The sequence below is a fragment of the Miscanthus floridulus genome, chromosome 1, assembly GCF_019320115.1.
Source record: "Miscanthus floridulus cultivar M001 chromosome 1, ASM1932011v1, whole genome shotgun sequence".
NCBI classification, from domain to species: Eukaryota; Viridiplantae; Streptophyta; class Magnoliopsida; order Poales; family Poaceae; genus Miscanthus; species Miscanthus floridulus.
In genome coordinates this window covers 48,542,552-48,565,360 of record NC_089580.1, presented here as the reverse complement: position 1 = coordinate 48,565,360, position 22,809 = coordinate 48,542,552, and the positions used below count along the sequence as shown (strand labels likewise).

The following is a 22,809-nucleotide window of genomic DNA, read 5'->3' as shown; positions in this document are numbered from 1 at the left end:
AGCAATGAGCAGACCATCAAAGATCTTGTCGCCATGGGAGTGTTCCACAACAAGGCACTCGCGGGATGGCGTGCGCCGGAAGGAGAAAGCTTCCCCGATCCACAACTAGGTGAGATTGTGGTTTTCGAGGACTTCTTCAAACGAGGTTTTGGGATTCTAGTGCACCCTTTCCTTCAGGGTCTCTGCTTGTATTACGAGATTGGGATTTGCAATCTGCATCCCAACTCGATTCTTCTTGTCTCCACCTTTATCCATCTCTGCGAGGCCTATGGTGGCTTCCAGCCCCATTTCGACCTCTTTCGCCACCTGTTCTATCTGCGGAAGAAAGGGAGCGGTGGCTCGAAGATAGCCAGTGGCATCTACCTCAATCTGCGTGATGGCATGAAGGCCCAGTACTTGCACTGCCCCTGGAACACCTCGCTGGACGAATGGTACAAGAAGTGGTTCTACATCCGAGAAGAACCAAACACAATCACCCTGTGTGACGTGGGGCTGATTCCAGAGAAGAAGAATAGCTGGTCGGAGAAGCCCGAGAACTTGGAGCAGATCGCCGAACTGCTCGGGATGATCTCGTGGGGAAGGCTAGATGGCCCAAGCATGGTCGGGAACTTCATTAGCCAAAGGATCCAGCCCTGCCAGAAGAGGGTTCATCCTGGCTTCGAGTACTAGGGAGGCACAGATCCAACGAGGACCAGGAAAGAGGCGCTCGATAAGGTAGAAGTCAAGGCCAGGATTGGGGAGCTGTTCAATCTGGCTGATCCCAACTATGTCAGGTTAAACGTCATCGAGCACATCTTCAAGCTGGCCCGACCTCCCCCAAAGGTAAATGATGCTTCCCTGTAACTGTAGAATCATGTTGTAACAAGAATTTGATTGTTGTCTCCTTTATGTTTCTCAGAGTAATGGTCGTGACCGGACAGCAGTGTTCGTGTCTCTGCCCCCTGGTGTGGATTGGCCGCAAGTTGCCGGCCCAGCCGCCCAGACCAGCACCGGGACCAAAGATGTCCATTGGGCGACACTCGAGGTTGCGGAGGACGCATCGACCAGAGCTGCCGGTAAGCGGCAGGCTGCCAACAAAGGCGCCAAGCCATCTTCTCCCTTTCCGACGACGAAGTAGAGGATGCGGACATCTTCCGGTTCGTCCCTCGAAAGAGGAGGAGACAAATGGGGTCGACGGAGCAGGGTGGCTCCTCTGTGCCAGTAGTGATCGCATCATCGACCACTGCAACATAGAGGACGGGCGAGGGAAGTGTCGAGCATCGAACCTCGACGCCAGTACCGGTCATCGGAAAAGACCCGGTGGAATCCACCGAGCACGCAGAGCAGGCACGATCGAAGAGACGCTCCTTCACCACGTCATTCCGTGCCTCCAAGCTGTATCTCTAACTTTGATGTTAGCTTATAATTTGTATAAAATATTATTATCTTCTGAACTTTTCCCTGATATATTAGGTCGGCGTCCACCGAAAATCCCGACCAGCTAGCCGGGTGCGGCATGACCTCGCCAGCAATGGCAGAAAAAACTGACCAGCAGCTAGCCATGGAGGAACCCGTAGAGGAAAGTCCACTAGAACCTCAGCAGGCGAGCGGCCCGACGACAGTCCCTGAGCAGCTGGTCGAGAAGACAGCCAAGCAAAGTACAAGTGCCCCGAGCACAAACCCTGACAAAGCAGGTACCTTAGCGCCAAGTGAAACAACTCATGCCCGGCTCGTCGCGCTCGACCACCATGGTAGTGGAGACCACTCGATTGGTTGCCGCAATGTAAAGTAGGAGAGTTTCGTCTTCTCTAGGAGCAGTAAGGACCAGAGGTGATGTAAGGTATTGTTTTAGCTGCGTGAAGGCAGCGTCTGCTTCCTCCGACCACTCAAACTTCTCGGATGCTTTGAGTAGTTTGAAAACGGTAGTCCTTTTTCTCCCAATCTTGATATGAAACGGCTGAGAGTAGCCATGCACCCAGTAAGCTTCTGGACGTCCTTCACTTTTTTGGGGGGCTTCATGTCTAAGACAGCTTTGACTTTCTCCGGATTAGGGCGTATGCCATCATAACTGACGATGTTGCCTAGCAATATACTAGAAGGAACACCAAAGATGCACTTCTTTGGGTTTAACTTCCATTGGAATGTATTGAGGGCTGCAAAGGTGCGTTCTAGGTTGTCAACAAGGGTATGTGCTTCCTTGGTTTTGATAACTACATCATCCACATAGGCCTCTACAAGGTTGTCTTTTATCTCATCTGTGAGACAGGCCTGAATGGCGCATTGGTATGTAGCCCCGGCGTTCTTGAGCCCGAACAACATAGTCGTGTAGTAGTAGGCACCGAAGGGCGTGATGAAAGACGTCTTGATCTGATCGTCCTTTTTGAGAGCGATCTGGTGATAACCAGAGTAGCAATCGAGAAAGGAAAGGAGCTCGCAACCGGCGGTTGAATCTACGACCTCGTCTATGCGAGGTAAGCCGACGGGGTCCTTAGGGCAGTGTTTGTTGAGATCAATGTAATCAACGCACATCCTCCATTCATTATTCTTTTTGCGTACAAGAACCGGGTTGGCTAACCACTCCGGATGATACACTTCTTTGATAAATCCGGCTGCCAAAAGCCGTGTAACTTCTACCCTAATCGCCTCCTTTTTGTCGCGAGCGAACCATCGTAGCTTCTACTTGATAGGTTTGGCCTTGCTGTTGACATTCAAGGAGTGCTCGATCAAGTTCCGAGGTACACCGGGCATGTTGGCAGGTTTCCATGCGAACACATCCATGTTGCTCCTCAAGAACATGACGAGCGCGTCTTCCTATTTGGGATCCAGGTTGGCCCCGATAAGGGCCATTTTGCTAGAATCGCTGTCGACCAGCTGGATCATCTTGTGCTCCTTGGACTTGATGTTCTTGCAAGGAGCCTCGAGCTCTGGGATCTCTAGGTGGTCGGCTGAGGTCTTCTTAGCGTCGAGCATGGTCTCGGCCATGCGAATAGAGAGGTCGTGGGCCTCTGCTATTTTGAAGTTGTCGTCCTCGCAGGTATAAGCTGCGTATACGTTGCCCCTAAGGGTTAGAACTCCTTTCTCGGTAGGCATCTTGAGCACCAGATACCTGTAATGAGGTATGGCCATGAACTTGGTGAGCGACGGTCGACCAAGAATAGCATGGTAGGTGTCATCGAAGTCAGCGACCACGAAGTTGACGTAGTCGGTGCGGAAGTGGTCCGGAGTCCCAAATTGCACAGGTAACGTGATCTGCTCGAGAGGTGTAGAGCTCTGTCCGAGGAGAACGCCCTAGAACTGTGCCTCGTACGGCTTCAGGTCCGCTTGGGCTATTTTTAGGGTCGGCAGACTGTTCTTGAACAGTATATCGATGGAGCTGCCGCCGTTGATCAGTACCCTGTCGAACTGAACCTTGTTGATACAGGGGTCAAGGACCAAGGGAAAACGCCCTGGCTCAGGTATTGCGGCCCATTGGTCCTTTCTGCTGAAGGAGATTTCGCGGTGAGACCACGGAGGGAGCCGTGTATCGGTGAGAAGATTGTCGGTGTTTGCCACGTTTAAGCAAGCGCGGGCGAGCAGCTTGTGTTCTCGTTTGGTCTCGATGGACACTTTACCACCGATGATGGTGTGCACGCGATCAGTTGGCTTGACATATTTATGACGAGGGTCTGCATCGTCGTTGTCATTATCCTCGTTGCGCTGTTCTCCTATGTTGTTAGGCTTGTCGGACGTATCTGGAGCCTGTTGACGCGTGTAGATAGTCTTGAGGACGTGGCAATTCTCCATGGTATGGTTTGACTTAGGATGGAGCTGGCAGGGCCCCTTCAATGCTTTGGCGTAGTCGTCTTCGTAGTTACGACGTCCGCCACCCTTTTTCACCGTATTGACCTCGCCGTCGTCTTCCCGAGCACGCTTGCTCCTGTAATCGTCACGGCGATTGCGCCGCTGATTATGTTGGTCATGGTGGTCGCGGGAGTCATTGCGCTAGTTGCGGCGGTCAAAATTGTCGTTTCGACCACGATTGCCACGGTAATCGTCGCGGTGTGGAGGGTGGTCGGAGCGTGGAACCCTTGCTGCTTCTTCAACAATTATCTTTTTAGCATCGTCAGCGTCCGTATATTTCTTAGCAGTGGCCAAGAGCGCTGTGACTGATTCAGGTCTCTTCCGGAGGAGCTTGTCTCTTAGGGCATCGTGGAAGCGGAGGCCAGTGATGAAAGCCTCGATTGCCTCATTGTCGGAGATTGATGGGACCTTGATGCGCATCTCTGAGAAACGCCGAACGTACTCGCGCAGTGGCTCGTCTTTCCGATCTTGGATCCGTTGCAGATCATACTTGTTGCCTGGTTGTTCACAAGTAGCGATGAAATTATCGATGAAGGCTTGCTTAAGCTCCTGCCAAGAATCAAAGTAGTTCGCCGGCAAGCTGACCAGCCATTGGTGACCTACATGACCAACAGCGACTGGGAAGTAGTTAGACATGACGTGCTCGTCAGCCATGGCTGATCTGCACGTAGTTTCATAGAGCATGACCCATAATTCGGAGTTTTCCTTGCCGTCGTACTTCTGAAGTTTCTCGAGCTTGAAATTCTTGGGCCATATGACTTGGCGAAGGTGTGGAGTAAACTGCTTCAGACCCGGCGGGCCGTGGGTGGTGTCATACTCCATATGGCGATAGCTTTCGTAGGATGCTCGATCGTCGGCTCTCTGGTTGATGCGAACGCGCAGATCGCGTCCACCGAGGTAATGGCAGAGATCGTTGTTGCCATCGCGGCGATCTCGATTGCCATCTGGATTAGCCCTGCAGCCGTGGTTATCGCGGCGATTGTCGTGGTTGTCCCGACGGTCATTGTCCCGACGACGGTTATCATTCTGGCCACCATCATGGCCATCGTTGTTGCGCGAGCCACGTTGGTTGAGTGGCTGTGAACAACTTGGGTGCTGGCGGCTGTGGCTTGACTCGACTGATACGGATGGAGCCCAAGCTTGGTTTGCAATCTCCGCGGTCTGGGCCATAGCAGCCGTCAGATAGGCTTGTATTTCATCATGAACCGCTTGGGTTTCCGGGGTGTTCGGTAGCTGTTGCATTGTCGCCATGGCGACGGCTACGTTGGCGCTTGGAGTCCTGAAGACCTATTTGTCTCCCACCCTGTCGAAAGCATCGTTGAGGTCATGTGGCTGGACCCTTATGCGCCGTGCCTCCTGGTCTGCTTCGGCTTCAATTTGCCAGCGATTAAACCGGTCAATGTTGCGTGCTTCGCGTGCAGTCCTTTCTTGTTATGTTTCGCTAACTGTCGGTGGTTCATCATTGCTGACAACATTGATCAAACCCCCTCACCTTGGCGGGAAAGACGGGAATTGCGCGAACCCTAGGGCATGATCTAGGATATCCAGATCGTATTCGACGCCTACATCTCCGTGATGCTGGAGCTTGGTGTGGACGGAGGCATCAGATGCGGTGCCAGACGAGGAGCTGGAGTCACCCTCTTGGACCGTGTGGACGGATCCTTCTTGATAATCTTCAATTCGGATCATGTTGACGAAGTTGCGTGGCTTCGGCCGAGGTTGGTGCATAAAACACAGATCCAAGCGGTGTTGTAGGTTGTACGCATAGCTGGAGGCAGCGTTTCGTAGGCCGTAGGGCTAGACCTGGTGGTTCTCCATCGAGGCTTCGTACTCGGAGAGTTGGAGACCCGTTGCGAAGGCCGGCTAGCGACGAGCGGAGCACCCCTTAGGAGTAGATATGACCACGAGATCTGTTCCAAGTCGTGCAGGACGACTGGTCCGAGCTGGTCGGGTAGATCTGTTGTGGGGAGCGGTTACCTGCTCATTAGGTTGTCTTTGAATCGTACTTACCAGAGCTAGGGTTTCAGCGAGTTTGGTGCCGACCCGATCGATGGAGTCGAGCAGGTCGGTGTTGTCGGTCTGCTTTCCTTTGTAGCGGGGAAGCGGATGACGGGTTGTCGGCGTGGCCGAAGGTGACGTAGGCATGGTCAGAGCCAGATGTACCGTGGTCGGAGCCAGATCTATCGTGGTCGGAGCCGTATCCGTAGTGGTCGGAGCCATATCCGTCGTGGTCGGAGCCATAGCCAATGCGGGTGAAGTAGTGGTCGGCGTGGACTGGATCCACGCCTCCTCCGTGGTCATGGCGATGGAGTCGTCGGAGCCGGTGGTCCGGGTGATCTGGCCGACGGTGAACGTGAGGCCGTTCGGCATAGCCATGGAGCCGGAGATGATGACCATCTTGTTTGCTTGGAGAGCAGTACGCACACCCCCTACCTGGCGCGCCACTGTCGACGAAATATGGTCGGCAGTCTACCTAGGGGTATGCCCAAGGTAGTAGATTATCAGCAGACGGATGCGCAAGCCTTAAACAAGACGGTGATGCAAGACAGACACGAGGTTTTATCCAGGTTCGGCCGCCAAGAAGGCGTAATACCTACGTCCTGCGTCTGATTTGTATTGCTGTATGTCAATGAGAGATGTTTTTTAGAGGGGTCCCCTGCCCGCCTTATATAGTCCGAGGGGCAGGGTTACAGATCTAGAAACTAATCCTAGCCAGTTACAATTGCCATATGTGGCCGGATAAGGATTCCTATTCTAACCGACCAGGATCTTGCTTGATCGCCAAATCTGCCTTGACTCCTTACGTGGGACTCCGAACAGGTTAGCCAGGCCGCGCGTCGTCTTTTGGTGGACCGAACCCACTGATCCGGGCCGGCCCAAGCCTAGCCGTAAGGGTATAGGGGTTAATACCCCCATAGGCCCACACATTACTACACAAAAATATTTTGTGAGGTGTTTTGAAATAGGCCTTAGAGGCGGACATGCTTTTAAACCGCCTCGGTTAAAGCCTGGGATTAACCGATCATTTTTTATTAACCGAGGTGATCACAGTCAACCGCCTCACAAAATCGATTTACCGAGGCCCTAAAATCTATTAGAGGCCTGCCTCGGAAAATCAGGCCATTTTTGGAGGAGGGCCTCTTAAAATGGCCCGCCTTGGTTAATATGGCCGAGCCCACTAACGGTTGGCAAAGCCCATATGAGCCCGGTTTTAACTAGGAGTATATATACTGAGGAAACCCTAGGCCACTCTTCCAGCCCCCGTCCCTCTCCCAGCCGCGCCCCTTTTCCCCACGCGCAGTCGCGTCTCCCTCCCATCTCCTCTCCCCCACCCGCTCTCCTCCAGCAGACCAACATGCTCTCCCGCATGTCAATGGGCTCCTGCGGCGGCAGGGCTCAATGGCGCAGCCCCGTCGTGCTCGGTGGTGGGGCTTGGTGGCGTGGCCTCCCATCGGAGCTCGTTGGCGCGGTGGCGGACCTCCCGTTGGGCTCCGGCGGCTCAGTGGCGTGGTGGCACGGCCTCCCGTCAGGCTCCAGCGGCGGCAGACTCAGTGGCTCCAGCGGTGGGTTCCCTTACCCTCTCTCCTCCCGTCGGGCTCGAGCGACGGGTCTCTCTCACCCTTTCTCCTCCGGTGAGGATGAGCTCGATCCGGCGAGGACGAGCCAGGATCCGAGCGGCCACCACCAGATCTGCCGAGGAGAAGCCCGATGTGGCGAGGAGGAGCCCGGATCTGGCGAGCGGGTGCGGCGTCGGGGATCGGTGGCGGCACAGATCCGGCGAGCGCATCGGCGGCGCGTGGATGGGCTCAGTGGGCCCGTGGATGGGCTCGCCGGGCTTATCCATGGGTTTCCCTTTTTGGGGGGCTTTTTATTCGATTTACCGAGGCGGGCATCGAACCGCCTCGGAAAAGATCCCATTTATCGTGACCTTTTGACCAAGGCAGTTGGGATGCCCGCCTCAGTTAATCATGTATGCTCGCCTCGGTAAAGTTTCCTGTAGTAGTGACATATTGCAGGTTCTAGCCCACAACTTAAGTTTCTCTACAATGATTCTTCTTATTTTATAGTCATTCGATCTATCCAATTGTATGGCTCTAGTTTTTTTCAAGCACCGTACATAGTATTAATATATTTATAACTTCAAATAGTTATATTATGAAAGTTTATTTCCTGACGAATATAATAGTGTTTATTTAATATGTTAAATAGTAGTATCTTTTTATATAATTTGGTCAAACTTATTTTGAGTGAATACTATTTTAGATATTAAATTGTTCTTGTGACAGTTGACATGGTGGATGAGGCCATGCATGATAAGACATGGCATCGATAATGCTCGGCGGATCCTTGGCATCGACCGCCCACTTGATGTACTGTGATGGCTGATGCACCACTTGCCAAATCAGGGCCGTCCCTTGGCACGTGCAACGTGTGCGACGGTACAGGGCCTCCACTTTTCAGGGGCCTCCAAATATATATAGAGTATATATATGTAATTACGTATATATGTATTGCTTGGTAAATAAGAACGTACAGCAGTAGCTTTGGCCTTTGGCCCATTAGCAAAGCGACGTGTACAACAATTGACCAAAGCCCAATAAACAATGGCTTGTTGCCCGGCCGCTGTTCAGTATCGTACAGGGCCTCTAATTTTATTCTTGAATCTTGATATATATTTTATTGCAACATACTGCATGCTTTATAATATCATATATTTAGTTTTTTTTTCTAGGCTAATAGGCCTCATTTCTTAGTATCGTACAGGGCCTCTAATTTTCCCAGGACGGCCCTGGCCAAATCATTGTCTTCTGCTCGCCAAAGAAATTTCTAACACACAATGACAATGCGCAGCTCTTATACAAGTAGAAACACACGCACAATGCAACTTGATCCATGGAAGATTATCAAACCTATAAATTAAGAAGCTGGTAACCATTTTGATTGCCTAAACTTAGCATCAAAACTAAAGAGAATATTTTTGTGTGTTGGAAACCATTTTCATATGTCCATTTGCTGCGTTGGTTCAAGTCTTTAAAAGATCCTTTTGCCACCGATGAGCTTTTAGTTAGATATAATTTCTCGATCGTGTACCACTGGAAAACTTTGAAATTCTCGATCTACATACCATTAGAAAACTTATTGTGGCGTCCACCACTCCTGTCGGTCTTTGATAAAAATGGCCAAAGTGAGTTGTGAACTTTGATGATCTAAAGTATGTCACACACTAACACGTTACATAGTCGAGTGCGTACATTATGCTAACACAGTTAAAACTATATTATATAGTTAAGAGGATCTTCTAAAACATGTTACACATTAGTTGTCATACTCTGTTATTGCCGGTTCCAAAACAACCGGCAGTGGATAGTCCGACGGTAATTGCTAGTTCTGTAGTAGTGTTATAGATTCTAGGTCAACATGCCTTGATTATCAAATTGCGTGTGATGGATATTTTGACAGACCTCTTCAAGTTAAAACTCTAGCTGTTCAGCTAGCAACTCGTGTGTTATAAGCCTTGCAGCAGCAATAATACAAACTTCTCAACTAGTTTGTTCGGCTGAGTTGGATTAAAGTCAGCTGGTCGTTTTCGGCTGATTTGTTATGAGAGAAAAATATTGTTCTGACTAGTAGGTGAATAATATTTTATGAGGAGGAAGCAACTGGCTCCAGCCAGCCGAACGGACCTGAGTACTAAAATCAGGCCTATCAAGAAAATACTTATACTCCGGAACGCTGAGCGTGGTAAATTATGTCCCATTTTGTGTTTAAAAAAAAAGAGAAACGAACAAAAGCTCACGCGCCGCGCGCGCACACACATCTAAATTTTCATTGCAAAGCACTTGAGTGGCTAATGACATTATTATCTGCACAAATCAATGGGTTTGGTCATGACTCATAACATCCACTTGTCTACTAATAATGCTTTTTGGCCCGTGACCTAACTGATTCAATGCTCATTATGCTCGAGATGACACACTTATATAATCCATCTTATATCAGCTTTTTTCGTCCAGTTTATATAAGCTGAAATGGTTAACTAACAGACATATCAACTTTTAAGCCAACTTACATATTTATAAGCTTTCCTGGACCAGTTTGTCTTATTTCGAGTTTTGTCTTCTGCACCTATAAACTAAGGGTAGAAACAGATGAGACATTTCTCGATATTTGTCCATCCAAAAGGGTTTCAAATACTAATAAATGGATAAGTTCATGTCTGAATCCCTCTGTCCGTTATCTGTCAGCGAGTTGTGTCCTTTTTACTATTGATGCAGCTTGTCACATTGAAAAGTAGTATTACCTCCGTCCCAAAAGAACGTAATTCTAACACAGTATCACGTTTTATACCTTAAGTTTGATCAATTATAGATAAAAAAGTATCATGTTTATGATATCAAATAAATATCATCAAATTAATTATAAAATATATTTTTATAATAAATTAACTTAAAGACATAACTGTGAATATTATTCATAAAAAAATTGGTCAAACTTGAATTACTCTTTATGATATGTAACCTATAGTTACATTCTTTTCAGGAAGTAGCGGAACAAAGTGAGGTGTCCCTTTTGCTGGCTAGTCTTTCCAGGCTTTCAGGCCCTGTATGTGGTTACTGCAGTTCCTTCTAAAATTTCTATCGTATCAAATGTTTAACACATGTATGGAGTATTAAATATAGACTAATTACGAAACTAATTGCATAACTTGCGACTAATTTACGAGATGAATCTTTTAAGCCTAATTAGTCTAGGATTTGACAACATGGTACTACAGTAAACATGTGCTAATGATAGATTAATTAGTTTTAAAAAATCGTCTCACAAATTATCCCGTCTATGTAATTGGTTTGGTAATTATTTATATTTAATGCTTCTGAGTATCTGAACATTTGATGTGACGTGAATCAGTTCGATCGACCGTGGTAACATGTCACTGTCAACCGTATCTGTGACGTGAATCAGTTCGATCGACCGTGGTAACATGTCACTGTCAACCGTATCATCATGTTGTAGGGCTAATAAATAAAGTATCTATATCTATAGAATTGTAGTTTGCCTTCTCCCTTACTACTTGATACCACTTGTCTTGTTCAGTAGCACTCTCAGGTCTCAGCATACAAGAATCTTCTTCATTATTCTATAAAAAATTAGGTGAAGAGCTGACCCTATTGTGACTCATCATCAGGAGAAGAGTTGCTCCACCAAAGGTGATGATATTTTATTGCTAATTCAGCACGCATGAAATCTTCAACAAAGGTTCTGCTTTCTTTTCACGAAGTGGAGGGGCCTCGACATAGACAATGAATTCAGACGTGTCAGTGTTTTGATGTGTTGATTGTTGTCGTCTAGTGCATGCTTTCCTGAAAACTAAACATACGGCCAAAATATAGTAAACCCTCTTATTTTCTGTCCAGGAATGTTGGGAAATTTTAGGGTTACGGGTCAGTTTATTACCCTTGAATCAGGGAAAAATGATACTATGTTCCTAACCATTACTGTTTTTATGACATATATTTCCTTCCACTTCTTAAAGTTGAGCTAGATGCACCGAAAGAAAATCCACAAGTGCTACTTTAATTTCATGACCAAAATAACACTATGGGCCGTTGTCCAGTATACAACAATTGAGCATTATTGAGGTAATGTTGTGTGTGATTCTTTCCTAATCCCACTAAGACTCTACTTTAGAAAAGCATGTCACCAAATGATTACTCTCTCCGATTTCCTAAAGGATATTGTTTTGAGGTTGTCAAACATTTTAAACTTTAGCTACAAATAAATTCTTTTGGGTTGAGTTTAAAAATATATAAGTGATATAAGTAGATTCATCTCGAAATGTAGTTCCATAAAAGTGTATATTAACTATATTTTATAGAAAAAGTAACGGTCAAAATTATTTTTTTAAAGACCATGTCCCTACCCAAAACGACATCCTATAGGAAATTGGAGGGAGTAATAAACAAATAAAATAATGGCTCACAATAATGTTCTGGTAAGATTGGCTCCAAGGATATAGTGATTTTCCGAGTCTGCTTCGTGTCATTGAGCAACGTTCAGGCCCCTTTTAGTGCTGATGCTAGCTACTCGGACTTGTCATACAAAAAAGTCTATCAGAATATCCTAGCAAGTACAAAGCTGGTAGGTGTTGCTTTTCATTTCTAATAGTATAGTACTAACTAATAGTGCAACCAATCACTCCTCATCACCCCGTGGCCTACTTAGACTTAGTCATATCCTGATATATGAATTTTTATTACTACCATTGTTAAAAAAAAAAGCAATTCTAAGTTTAGTCCAAGTCAAATAATAGTGCTATGAAAAACATATTAACTTTTATGACTGAATAAATATATGTTACGAAAAATCTAGCGATGATTATATTTAATATGAAAATATTGATATATTTTATATAAATCTAATCAATTCAAGATTGTTTGACTTGGCACTACGGAAGATCCTAGATGGAGAGAGTGCTATCTCCTTTTTTAGATTAAGAGAGAGTACTACCCAAAAGAATGCAATTCTAGATGTATTTTTGGTTAAAGTGTCTAAAATTTGACTAAATATATAAACAAAAATATTAATGTTTTGGATACCAAATAAGCATTCTATGGAAATAGATCTCATGACAAACCTAACTATATTTATGTGATGTTATAGCTATTTATATTTTTTATATAATTGGCCAAATCTGATATATTTTAACTCGATATTGTGTTAAAGAGTTGTATTCTTTTCGGCCTTTTGCATGCTTTCTCCCCTTCGTAACATGTCGTTGTCGACCCCTGTCACACAGAGAATAGTGAAAGTATCCTAATCATTTTTAATTTGTTCTCCTTTTCATACTTGTCTTGTCAAGTACAACTCAGGTTGTTACCGGAACAACTTGGTGAAGAGCTGACCCTGCGGTGAGTGACTCAGCACAGGAGCTGCTCAACAGGATGTTATCACAATTTTTATATATAAACCCTGTTTCACAGTTTTAAACGGATCCGGTTCTAGCACTTTGCTACAGGCAGCAGGAGAGTCTGAGTTGGTGAGGCAAAATCAAAATAGTTGGAGTAAATAGTACTTGTATTTAGGTGACACCTAAATGTTTGTATATATATAGTGACACATTTTGAGAGACAATTAAATGTTATAGTGTCTGGGCCACATGGAGTACTACTTTTCTTGACAAGTAAAGGGCATCGACTTGGTACCTGTATGTATTGTACATGGAATCTTCTTAAAATATTTGTACTTTTGTTCATTTTATTTATTACTAATTCCAAAATTGAACAAGATTTATTGTTTTTTAGTGTCCGGCTAATATGTGAAGATAGTACTCCATCTGTCTCTGAATAAATAGAGTTGTCTTAACTCTTAAGTCAAACTTTTTAAATTTGACTAAATTTCTAGAAAAAAATGTTAAGATTTATGGTATCAAATTAGTTTTATTAGATTTATCATAGAATATGTTTTCATAAGGTGCTCCTTTTATTTTATATATGTTGTTACACTTTTCTATAAAGTTAGTCAAACTTAAAAATAATTGACTGGCATGGATTGAATTGATTTATTTGGGGACGGAGGGATCCTTGCATGATTTAATGGCTTGATGATCATCAAAATCTGGCTACATGTCTTATTTCTTTTTGTCCCAATGTCTTTTTCTCTTTCTTTTGTAGGCAGGATTGTCTTTGATTTTTCGTATCACTAGTTTTGCTGATTCATCTATCCCATAGTGCGTGAGAATCCCACGATCCACTTCTCCAAGGACCTAAATTTCTTCTCGTCTTCTAATAATAATCTAGCAGTTTTTTTATCAATCCATAATATATGAGTCTTGATTATCTTAATCGTTTCGTTATCCAAACGTACAGGCGTACTCATAAACAACGATCCGTGCGCGATCGAGTAGAAAGAAAAGAGAAAGCAGAAACCAAAACCAAAACCAAAACCAAAACCAAAACCGCATCGTCGTCAAGGACGATGAACACGCGGCACAAGGGCAGAGACGGCATGCGCTAGTAGTAGCAGGTGCCGTGCGTGGAGGCGCGGAGTGAGCAGGGACCAGCAAGTGCCGCCTGCGGCCTCCGTCCCGCCTTCTGGCGGTGGCGGTGGCGGTGGCGGTGGCGTCGCTCAAGGGGCGCGCGAGCAGAAATCCTGAGAAGCCGAGGGGCCGTGCGTGCAAAGGCGCGCGGCCTGAGCCTGACATAGGCACGTGGACGAAACCGTGGTCCAATCCCAGCCAAGATTTCAGGGGAGGCGGAGAGAGCAGAGGACGAGGGAGGGGCAAGAAAGCGCACACCACAACAACTGCCTCCTCGGCTCCGCCTCCCCTTCTTCCCCTCACACCCACACCCGGCTCACAGTGCCAAACTGCCAGGAGAGAAGGGCCAGGGGCCGGGCCACCCCTCTCTTCTCCGCCACCTACTCTTCTCCCTCTTCTTCTCTCTCTCTCTCTCTCTCTCCAGGACTAGGACTAGGGTCGCCTCGCCGCCAGCCAACCACGCGCGCACACGCCCCGTTCGGCCGTCCCTGCGCTTCTTCGATCCACCACTGCACACAAATACTACTGTGACTCCGTGAGGGAGGGAGCAACAGGAGGAGGAAACAGAGGGGAAGGCATTCGTGTGTGTTCCTTCCTAGCAGGAGCAGGAGTACAGGACTGCCTCCTCTCCTGCTGCAGGCTTCGCGGCCTCTTCGCCCCCCCTGCCATGTCCACCATGGGTATCTGTCTCTCCCTCCCTCCCTCTGTCGATGAATGTCCCCAGTAATCTTTTTTTTTTTTCTCTTCCTGTGTGTGGTGCCATGCCTGTGCCGGCTGCTAGCTGTTTCATCTTCCCTGCCGCTCCTGGACGGATTGCGGCGCCGCTCCTCGTCTTCTCCTCTGCGCTGCTGCTGTAGGGTTCGGTTAGGTTCTGTTCTGTTCTGTATCCTGCCGTCTTCTTGGTTCTTGCCTTCTTGGAACTGACGGCTGCTTACAAAACCCATGACGATTCCATTCCATGCCTCTTTGATTCCTTAATTGAATCGTCATCCGGCTCTCCGTTCACACCTTCCTCCTCTTTATTATATTTTTTGTTAGTTAAAAAAACTAAAATTTTGATTAATCCCCGCACATGTTTTTTTTTTCATCTCTGCTTCTTGCCGTTCTGTACCGTACTTGGAGAGGATTGCTCTGCGCCGGAGCTGATGAATGGTTAATAACATGTGGCTGTACTGGCTGTGGCCGCAGATGAAGGCTACGGCCCTACTTGGGACAGCGACGACGAATACGACAACTTCATACGTAAGATGAACCCGCCAAGGTGCACTCTCAATTATTCACCACATCCCGCTGAATCTCCTAGTACAGCAATAACCAATCTCCTAGTACAGCACTGCCTGTTGAAAAAAGAAAAGAAAAGAAAGATGACAAGTGCATGTGTCAAGCCTAACCCTGGTCAGTTTTGGCGATTGACCGCAGGATCGTCATCGACAATGAGTCCTCAGCAGAGGCCACAATTGTAAGGGTATGTATGTTCCTTCCTCCGGTTAATTTGCTGAATTGAATTCCACAGTCGATTTTGGAATTTACCATTTTGCTGTTTTTTCCACGGTATTACATTACAATTTGTAGGTAGATAGCGCGAACGAATATGGGATACTGCTGGAAGTGATCCAGGTCATCATTGATCTCAACCTTGTCATAAGCAAGGCCTACATAACCTCGGATGGTGGATGGTTCATGGATGGTAATCTGATTGCACCTGTCTATTCTTGTTCCATTTTGTGATTTTTATCTCAACCAATCAGAGCTAAACAAGCTCGGTAATCTGCTTTCCTGCTGCGGCTTTCAGTCTTCAATGTGACCGATAAGGAAGGGAAGAAGATCAAAGATGAGGCAACCCTTTCACAGATCGAAGACTACATCAGAAAGGTATGCATGGTCATACAAACATATCAACCAATCAATTATGCCTCCCTCCTCTGTACTCTAGTATGTCCTCCTAAGTAAAGATTAACAGATGTTCTTGGAACATGTGCAGTCCTTGGGTGCAGATTCAAGATACATTCCTTCCCGCCGGAGATCAGTAGACGTCGCCGCTACAGCTGACCACAATGTCATCGAACTAACAGGGACGGACAGGCCAGGCCTGCTCTCTGAAGTCAGTGCGGTGCTTGCCAGCCTCAAGTGCAATGTGGTCAGCGCTGAGATCTGGACCCACAACACCCGAGCTGCGGCCGTGATGCGGGTCACCGATGAGGACACCGGGCTGGCGGTCATGGACGCTGAGAGGCTGGAGAGGATCAGGGAGAAGCTGTCGTACCTGCTCCGTGGAGGCAATCTCTCCCGGGGCGCTGCCATGGCGTTGTCGTCAGGGACCGCCACCACGCACACAGAGAGAAGGCTGCACCAGATGATGCTTGACGACTGTGACCATGAGCAGCTCCAGCGGCAAGCTCCAGGGCAGTCTCAGAGGCCTAATGTCACCGTGAGGAACTGGAACGACAAGGACTACTCGGTGGTGACCATCAGATGCAAGGATAGGTCCAAGCTTCTGTTCGACACGGTTTGCACTCTGACGGACCTGCAATATGTTGTTTTCCATGCCAACATTGATGCCAAGGACAATCAGGCATACCAGGTGAGTATACTGATCTGGATGTCTCTCACTAGTAATTGACATTATTGATCTACTCCATTAAAATTCTGGTTCAAAGAAAACTGTTTGATATTTATATGGATGATGCCCTCTCTGTTGTAGGAATTCTATGTAAGGCATGTGAATGGATCACCAATGAACACTGAAACTGAGAGATTGCGAGTCATCCAATGCCTTGAAGCAGCCATTGAACGGAGGGTATCCGAGGTAAAAATTCCGTGCACTTATCTGGAATCACATAACCAAAAAACCTGCGAAACTACTAATCATGCAGCTTCAAATTGAAAACCACCTTGTTTCCTTGTTCTGGTTGTCCCAGGGTGTCAAGCTTGAGCTGTGCACTAATGACAAGGTCGGGCTACTATCTGAGGTTACCCGCATCTTCCGCGAGAACAGCCTGACCGTCACAAGAGCAGAGGTGACCACGAGGGGCAGGATGGCTGTGAACACGTTCTACGTCCGCGGTTCCACAGGAGAGGATGTTGATCAGAAGGCAATAGACTCCATCAGGCAAGCCATAGGCCACAGCCTTCAGGTGAAAGGCCAGCCTGACCCACAGGAGGCGCAGAAGAAAGAGTCCCCCACATGGTTCCTCTTTGCCAACTTGTTTCGGCCAAGGTCTCTCTACAGTTTCGGGTTCATGCGCTGACCGCATCGTCCCGATTGTTTCCAAGAATCGCCGTGTAACAAGTTCGTCCATGAAGCAATCCAGGAAACGGAGGATCTTCAGAAGGTGGAAGCCTTCATTCTGTCCCAGTAGTGCATGCTTGGTCAATATAGGTAGAGCATGGGTGGGTGTTCATATATCACCATCTGTAAATATATGCTGATTTTCACTTTATGACTGCATTTGTACATGTAACATGTAAATTAAGCGACGTAAATATAAGCTGTACAGAATATGATTAGATCCCAGATTTGTTGCAACGTCACAAAAAGCCCCGTGCCTTTTCTCGCAACTATTTTCAGTCTTTCCCGTGGGAAAAGGAATCCGTTAACTTCTTTTTACCTTTTCCCTAAAAAAAAAACTTCTTTTTATCTTGTTCCGAATGAGAGGCCGAGTCGGCTTGCTTTGCTTTCAAATTATTGCAGCTGTCCTGGGCCACTGGAATATGCATGACAGCAATGGCTGCTGCAAGTTATGTGGTTGGAGGCTAGATGCAAGTCAGTAGTCAAAAGCAACAGCGGTGATTGCCGTACCTGAAGCTTTGGTGATGTAGACACATTGCACCAAGTTGTTGTCTAATGCAGACAAAACTGCATCAACATGAGATCCAGCTTCTGTGGCTAGTCTATCATCCTGTCATCTAACATAATCTCCGATATGCGAACTACAATCGCCGATGATGAGGTGGTGACGTCGCGCCCGCCCTGCTCAACATTGCCTAGCTAGAGGTTTGGCGGCCTGACATGTGCCTGAAAGTCCAGTGGTGAGCCATAAGGGTAGGGTAGCTGAAATAAGAATCTAAAAATAGGCAGCACAAGAGTTGGTTCAGAATGTTTTGTCACGATCTAGGACCTCTCAATGCCCATCAATAGTGCTGCTTTTGGCACCTGTGATGATTGGCCGATAGCACAAACTTGTGCTTTCGATCGGTGACATCTGATTCACGAGGGCATCAGAACACCAATAATGAGCCATCGGGGTCAGAGCTTGGTCAGAAGTGGAGCCTGTCAGTTTCCGCACTCAGCAGCATGACATTGTTGAACAGCAAAGCAGCATTGGAGCCGGCGCAAATGCGCCATTGGAAGCACGCCATACTCACAAGGGATCCAGTGGATTCGTCTCAACGACGGCGAAGTGGCATGTCCTGTAAAGCAGTTAGGCAGAAGTAGGCGTCAAGAGCCATGCGACATGAGCACGATTGTAACCTTTGTTGCTCTCCACATGTAAGAAACCCTGCATTTGAGCAGCACTAAGGGTTTGTTTGGGACTACTCTGCTCCACCTTTTTTTAGCTCTGCTCCACCAACTCCACCACAGAGCAGCTCCACTGTGGAGTTTCTGGAGCAAGTGGACCTGTTTGGCACGCAGTTTAGCTCCAGCTCTGAAAACATGAGGTTTCTATAGGAAAGGTCTACTATGCCCCTGATCGATGTTTGGTGTATGTTCTGTTGTATGCAGAGCATGTGTAATTGAATATTTTTTTTACTAATTCAAATATGGTGTAATGCCCCGTTTAGATTCCAAAAAATTTTGCGCAGTACCCGTCACATCGAATCTTGCGGCACATGCATGGAGTACTAAATGTAGACGAAAAAAAACTAATTGCACAGTTCGGTGAGAAATCGCGAGACGAAACTTTTGAACCTAATTAGTCCATAATTAGACACTAATTGCCAAATACAAACGAAAGTGCTACAGTAGCCAAAATCCAAAAAATTTTGGATCTAAACGGGGCCTAAATATTATAATCTCATTTAATTTATTGGAGAAAAGTAAAAAACAAATATTTCGGCCAAATAATTCCATACTTTTGTCACGTAAATTTCAAAACGCTTGATGTATAATTGACAAAGTTCATATTTCGGATACAAATAATTGTCCATACATGACTAATGATAAATAAGATAACAAAGTCCATCATTCTAATAGAAATAGTTGTTCATAGATAACTAGAGAATAGTGACTAATGCATAATTCTAGTTCCAAGCTAGAGAAAGAGCGGTAGCTAAGTCATCACGGAATTTATCCATAGTAGGAGCATTTGGTGCATCAGTAGAGCCATTTGATCTAGCCACATATTTTAGGTACCTTTCCGGAATCTCAGGAACGTAATTTGGATCACGGTCGCACTGAGCGAAGTCCAAGTCTTCACCGCCATGCTCACGAATGAAGTTGTGAAGGACCATAGTAGCCACAACAATCATTTTTTGCTTGAACATCGGGTAGGACGTCATTTTATATAGAGTCTGCCATTTCATTTTTAGCACTCTAAATGATCGCTCAATAACATTGCGGATGGATGAGTGAACACGATTGAACCTTTCTTTAGGAGTCTTTGGTTCCATTCCTCTATGCCACTCCGGCATATGATACCTCTCACCTTTATAAGGACAAAGGTATCCTGGACGATTAGGATATCCCGCATCAACAACATAATATTTGCCTATAATTATTAGAAACAAAATATCATATCACATTTGTAAGCATTTGATCAAACAATAAAGTGCATGGTCATATTTTTAATACCTTTTGGAGGGTGTGGGAAAAAGCTCTCCTCCACTCTAATTGCATTGTACATGACACTAGTATCATGCATAGAGCCCGGCTGTCCCGTCGACACATAAGTGAACCTCATATCAAAGTCACAACTTGCTAGAACGTTTTGAGTAGGTATACCAGACTTTTCAATATATCTTACTTGATCGTCAGGTGGCAACGAAACTCAGATATGAGTACCATCTAGAGCACCAATGCAATCTTTGAAATGTGGATATGCTCTACGGTCATCTCTTATCCTCCTGTGAACAGTTCGGAAGTTGGGGTCCTTTGGTCTAATAAAATCTCTAGACATATCCATGAAAGCATTCAGTACCTCATCAAATTTCCTATGAATAGTTTCACCCGAGTGTTTGAACCGGTTTTGTGCTTTTCTATTAGATTCATTTCCAGATAACACAAATAAGAACACTGCCAACATCTTCTGAGTGTTTATATGTAGGGATGATTTCAGACCATACCTTTCAACCAATAAATCATGAAGGTCGTAGAACATCTGTGTGCTCATCCGAAGCTGCGAATGACATTCTCCCGGTGTGTCATTGTGCCTCTTCCTAAGTCAATTGAGCCTAATTTCTCTAGTAGGCAAGGTCATAAACATTTCTCTGTGTTCCTTCTTCACAAACAGCTGGGTGGCAATGTCATGCTCATCTGAACCATACGCCGCACCACAGTCCTTCACATGCTCCATTATTTTCGTGATGGTGATCCCTTCTTGCTTCTTTGCTGTACATTAACTCGAACAGTCAGATATCTTCGAAATTGCTTCAACCATTAGAAGAGCTGTGCTTAACTTTGCCTTTTTCCTATCCACAGCAGCAACACGAGGTTTTTTATTTGGAACCGCACTTGGAGTGACTTCCTAAACCTCCTCATCCCCTCCTTGTTGGCATCAAATGGGTCACCTTGGGCATTATTCTCTCCATCAACATATTCACTGTCGTCTACATCAAAAGGTTGATCTTGGCTAGTAGGGATAATAGGATTGTCACTAAAAGGGTTCCAATGATCTGCTTCCTCATTTGTAATATTTCTAAACATTTCCCTAAGTAAATCCTCATTTTGGATAGGCTTTTTCCTAAACTTGCCACACCCTGGAATATCCTGCAAAAAAAATATTAGTACATATATCATTACATCAGTACATAAAGCCATACAAAATTATTGATACGTCGATAGCACTCACATTTTTTGCTTTCTTCCACCACTCAGCCTCCATGTCAATTGTTTGGGTCGCATTGTTCCAACCAGTACCTGTTTGGCTCCTCTTCAACTTTAACCAAATGATCCAATCAGCCTTTAATTTATCTCACTTGTTATTAATTTGAGTCTTTGATAATGAGATACCAGTCATTTGCAAAAACCTAGCTGAGACCTCAGTATAACCTACAGAGTTCAAATGAGTATTTGGACGATTGCCTCTACTAACTTGTTCAGCCATCAACTCGTAGGCTAATTGCAAATGTGCATCGTTCCAGTCCATTTGATCACCCTGACCATGATATTGCAATAGTATGTTTGAGCACTTAGGACAATCTATTGAATTTTGCTAGCACTGTCGCACAAATACTATCTATTCAAGGCATCATGAAGCTCATTTTGAAGTTTTACAGCAAGGAGCAATACCTGTTCATCTTTCTTCTTCGCTGGTAGTGGTCGTTTGCGTGAAGCACATGCCAGAGGGCGTTGGTCGGCCGTGGCTTGTGGGGTGGCCTGCCCTGATCGGCCAGCAGCTGGTCCTGGACGGCCACCACCTGTCCCGGCCTAGACGGAGGCCACCGGTGGTGCCGCCAGAGGAGGCCGCGCCAGCCCCACCCTAGGCATCGGTGAGCTTCCTCGACCCACGGACACGCCGGCAGCAGCTTCATGCGAAGTTGGGGGAGGGAAGACGGAGGGGATTTGGGGGTAAGAAAAGAGAGGATCCAGTTCAGGATCAACGGATCTATCTTCTCCGTCCATCACCTGGCCGGATGTCTTGCCGTGGCGACCGGAATGAGCGGCGGCGGCGCTAGGGTTTGGGGAGGACGGGCTGGAGCCTAGAGGAGAGAGACGACGGGAGTAGAGGATGAGGGCGTCGGGTGGGGGCGACGGGAGGAAACAGGAATAGAACGAAACGGTATTTGCGTAACGAGTGACAATTGCGGATAATTACCTCCAACTCCACAAGGACATACGAAACGCTGGTTCGTGGAGTACCCTCTGAGGAGCTCCGAGAAAAACATGGAGTTGGACCAAAACTCCATCTTTTTTTAGGAGCAGAGTTTGTGGAGTTGGACCTGTTTGGCAGGAAAGTTTAGAAGCAGAGCTACAAAAGGTGGAGCAGAGCAGTCCCAAACAGGCCCTAAGTACCAACAAATTTTAACCTTTCATGCACAAGAACACAAGTGCAGAAGCAGTCGTGCTTTGGATACTGGTAATCTATTGTTCCCTCCGTTCCAAATGGTACTCCTTCTAACGCTGTCCCGACAATCTCACAAGGAGAATTTCATGGTATTAAATAAGCTGATAACATAAAATAAAAGAGAGATGATAAAAATTTCATACGATAAAATGAGTTTCAGAGATCTGCACTGTTACTAACACATGAAAGTTTTGTAAACTGAGATGAAACCTGCCTAGCAGTTATCATTCTAGTCTTTTACATTTGTCTCAAATTGGTTGTTATTCTCACTTTCTAAAGTATATTTCTTTTTCTAATACTCTATCTACTGGTTGTTATTCTCACTTCCTAAAGTACTTTTTTCCCCCAATACATCTCTATCTACGTCTCACTTCTTCTAGACCACACGTTTTTCACTCGTTAATCCCCGTGCCCAAAGAGAAAATATGGGATAGAGTAAGTTTAGCTTCATCTTTAAGTTACACTTCTTTAGTTTTGACAAAGTTCATTAAAAACTAAACAAACATCTACAAGCGCAAATAAGATTCATCAAAAATATATTTTGATAGTGCATTTATTTAATATGGTAGATGTTAATACATTTTTCTATAACTTGGTCAAAGTTAGGTAAGTTCAGCTTGGAACAAAACTAAAGCGATAATTTTGAGGTAGTAGTTTAGAACAGTAATAGTAATTATTTTTCTAGTATAAAACTGTGTCCAAAATTGCCATGACCATAGGGCTAACAATTCA

General features: G+C 45.9%; 1 protein-coding gene across 4 annotated transcripts; it reads left to right on the top strand.

Annotated features, from left to right (window-relative positions):
* The first annotated feature begins 14,084 nt into the window (after positions 1-14,084).
* On the top strand, positions 14,085-17,369 carry LOC136514421 (ACT domain-containing protein ACR4-like). Of its 4 annotated transcripts, none has more exons than XM_066508407.1 (8): positions 14,085-14,535; positions 15,044-15,116; positions 15,275-15,320; positions 15,428-15,542; positions 15,648-15,727; positions 15,837-16,436; positions 16,557-16,661; positions 16,774-17,369. In XM_066508407.1, exons 1-8 carry the CDS (start codon positions 14,523-14,525, stop codon positions 17,101-17,103), a joined length of 1,362 nt encoding a protein of 453 aa, XP_066364504.1. In that variant the 5' UTR covers positions 14,085-14,522; the 3' UTR covers positions 17,104-17,369. The 4 variants fall into 4 exon arrangements, with proteins under 4 accessions (XP_066364504.1, XP_066364548.1, XP_066364557.1 ...); XM_066508451.1 differs by having other exon boundaries at positions 14,978-15,116; XM_066508460.1 differs by having other exon boundaries at positions 14,088-14,535; positions 15,044-15,097.
* The last annotated feature ends 5,440 nt before the right edge of the window (positions 17,370-22,809 follow it).

What these genes read in the sequence shown, in the direction of transcription:
- LOC136514421 (XM_066508407.1), top strand. An exon ending in CAGAGGCCACAATTGTAAGG is followed by an intron (nt 15,321 to 15,427) that starts GTATGTATGTTC and finishes TACAATTTGTAG; the next exon opens with GTAGATAGCGCGAACGAATA. An exon ending in TCGAAGACTACATCAGAAAG is followed by an intron (nt 15,728 to 15,836) that starts GTATGCATGGTC and finishes GAACATGTGCAG; the next exon opens with TCCTTGGGTGCAGATTCAAG.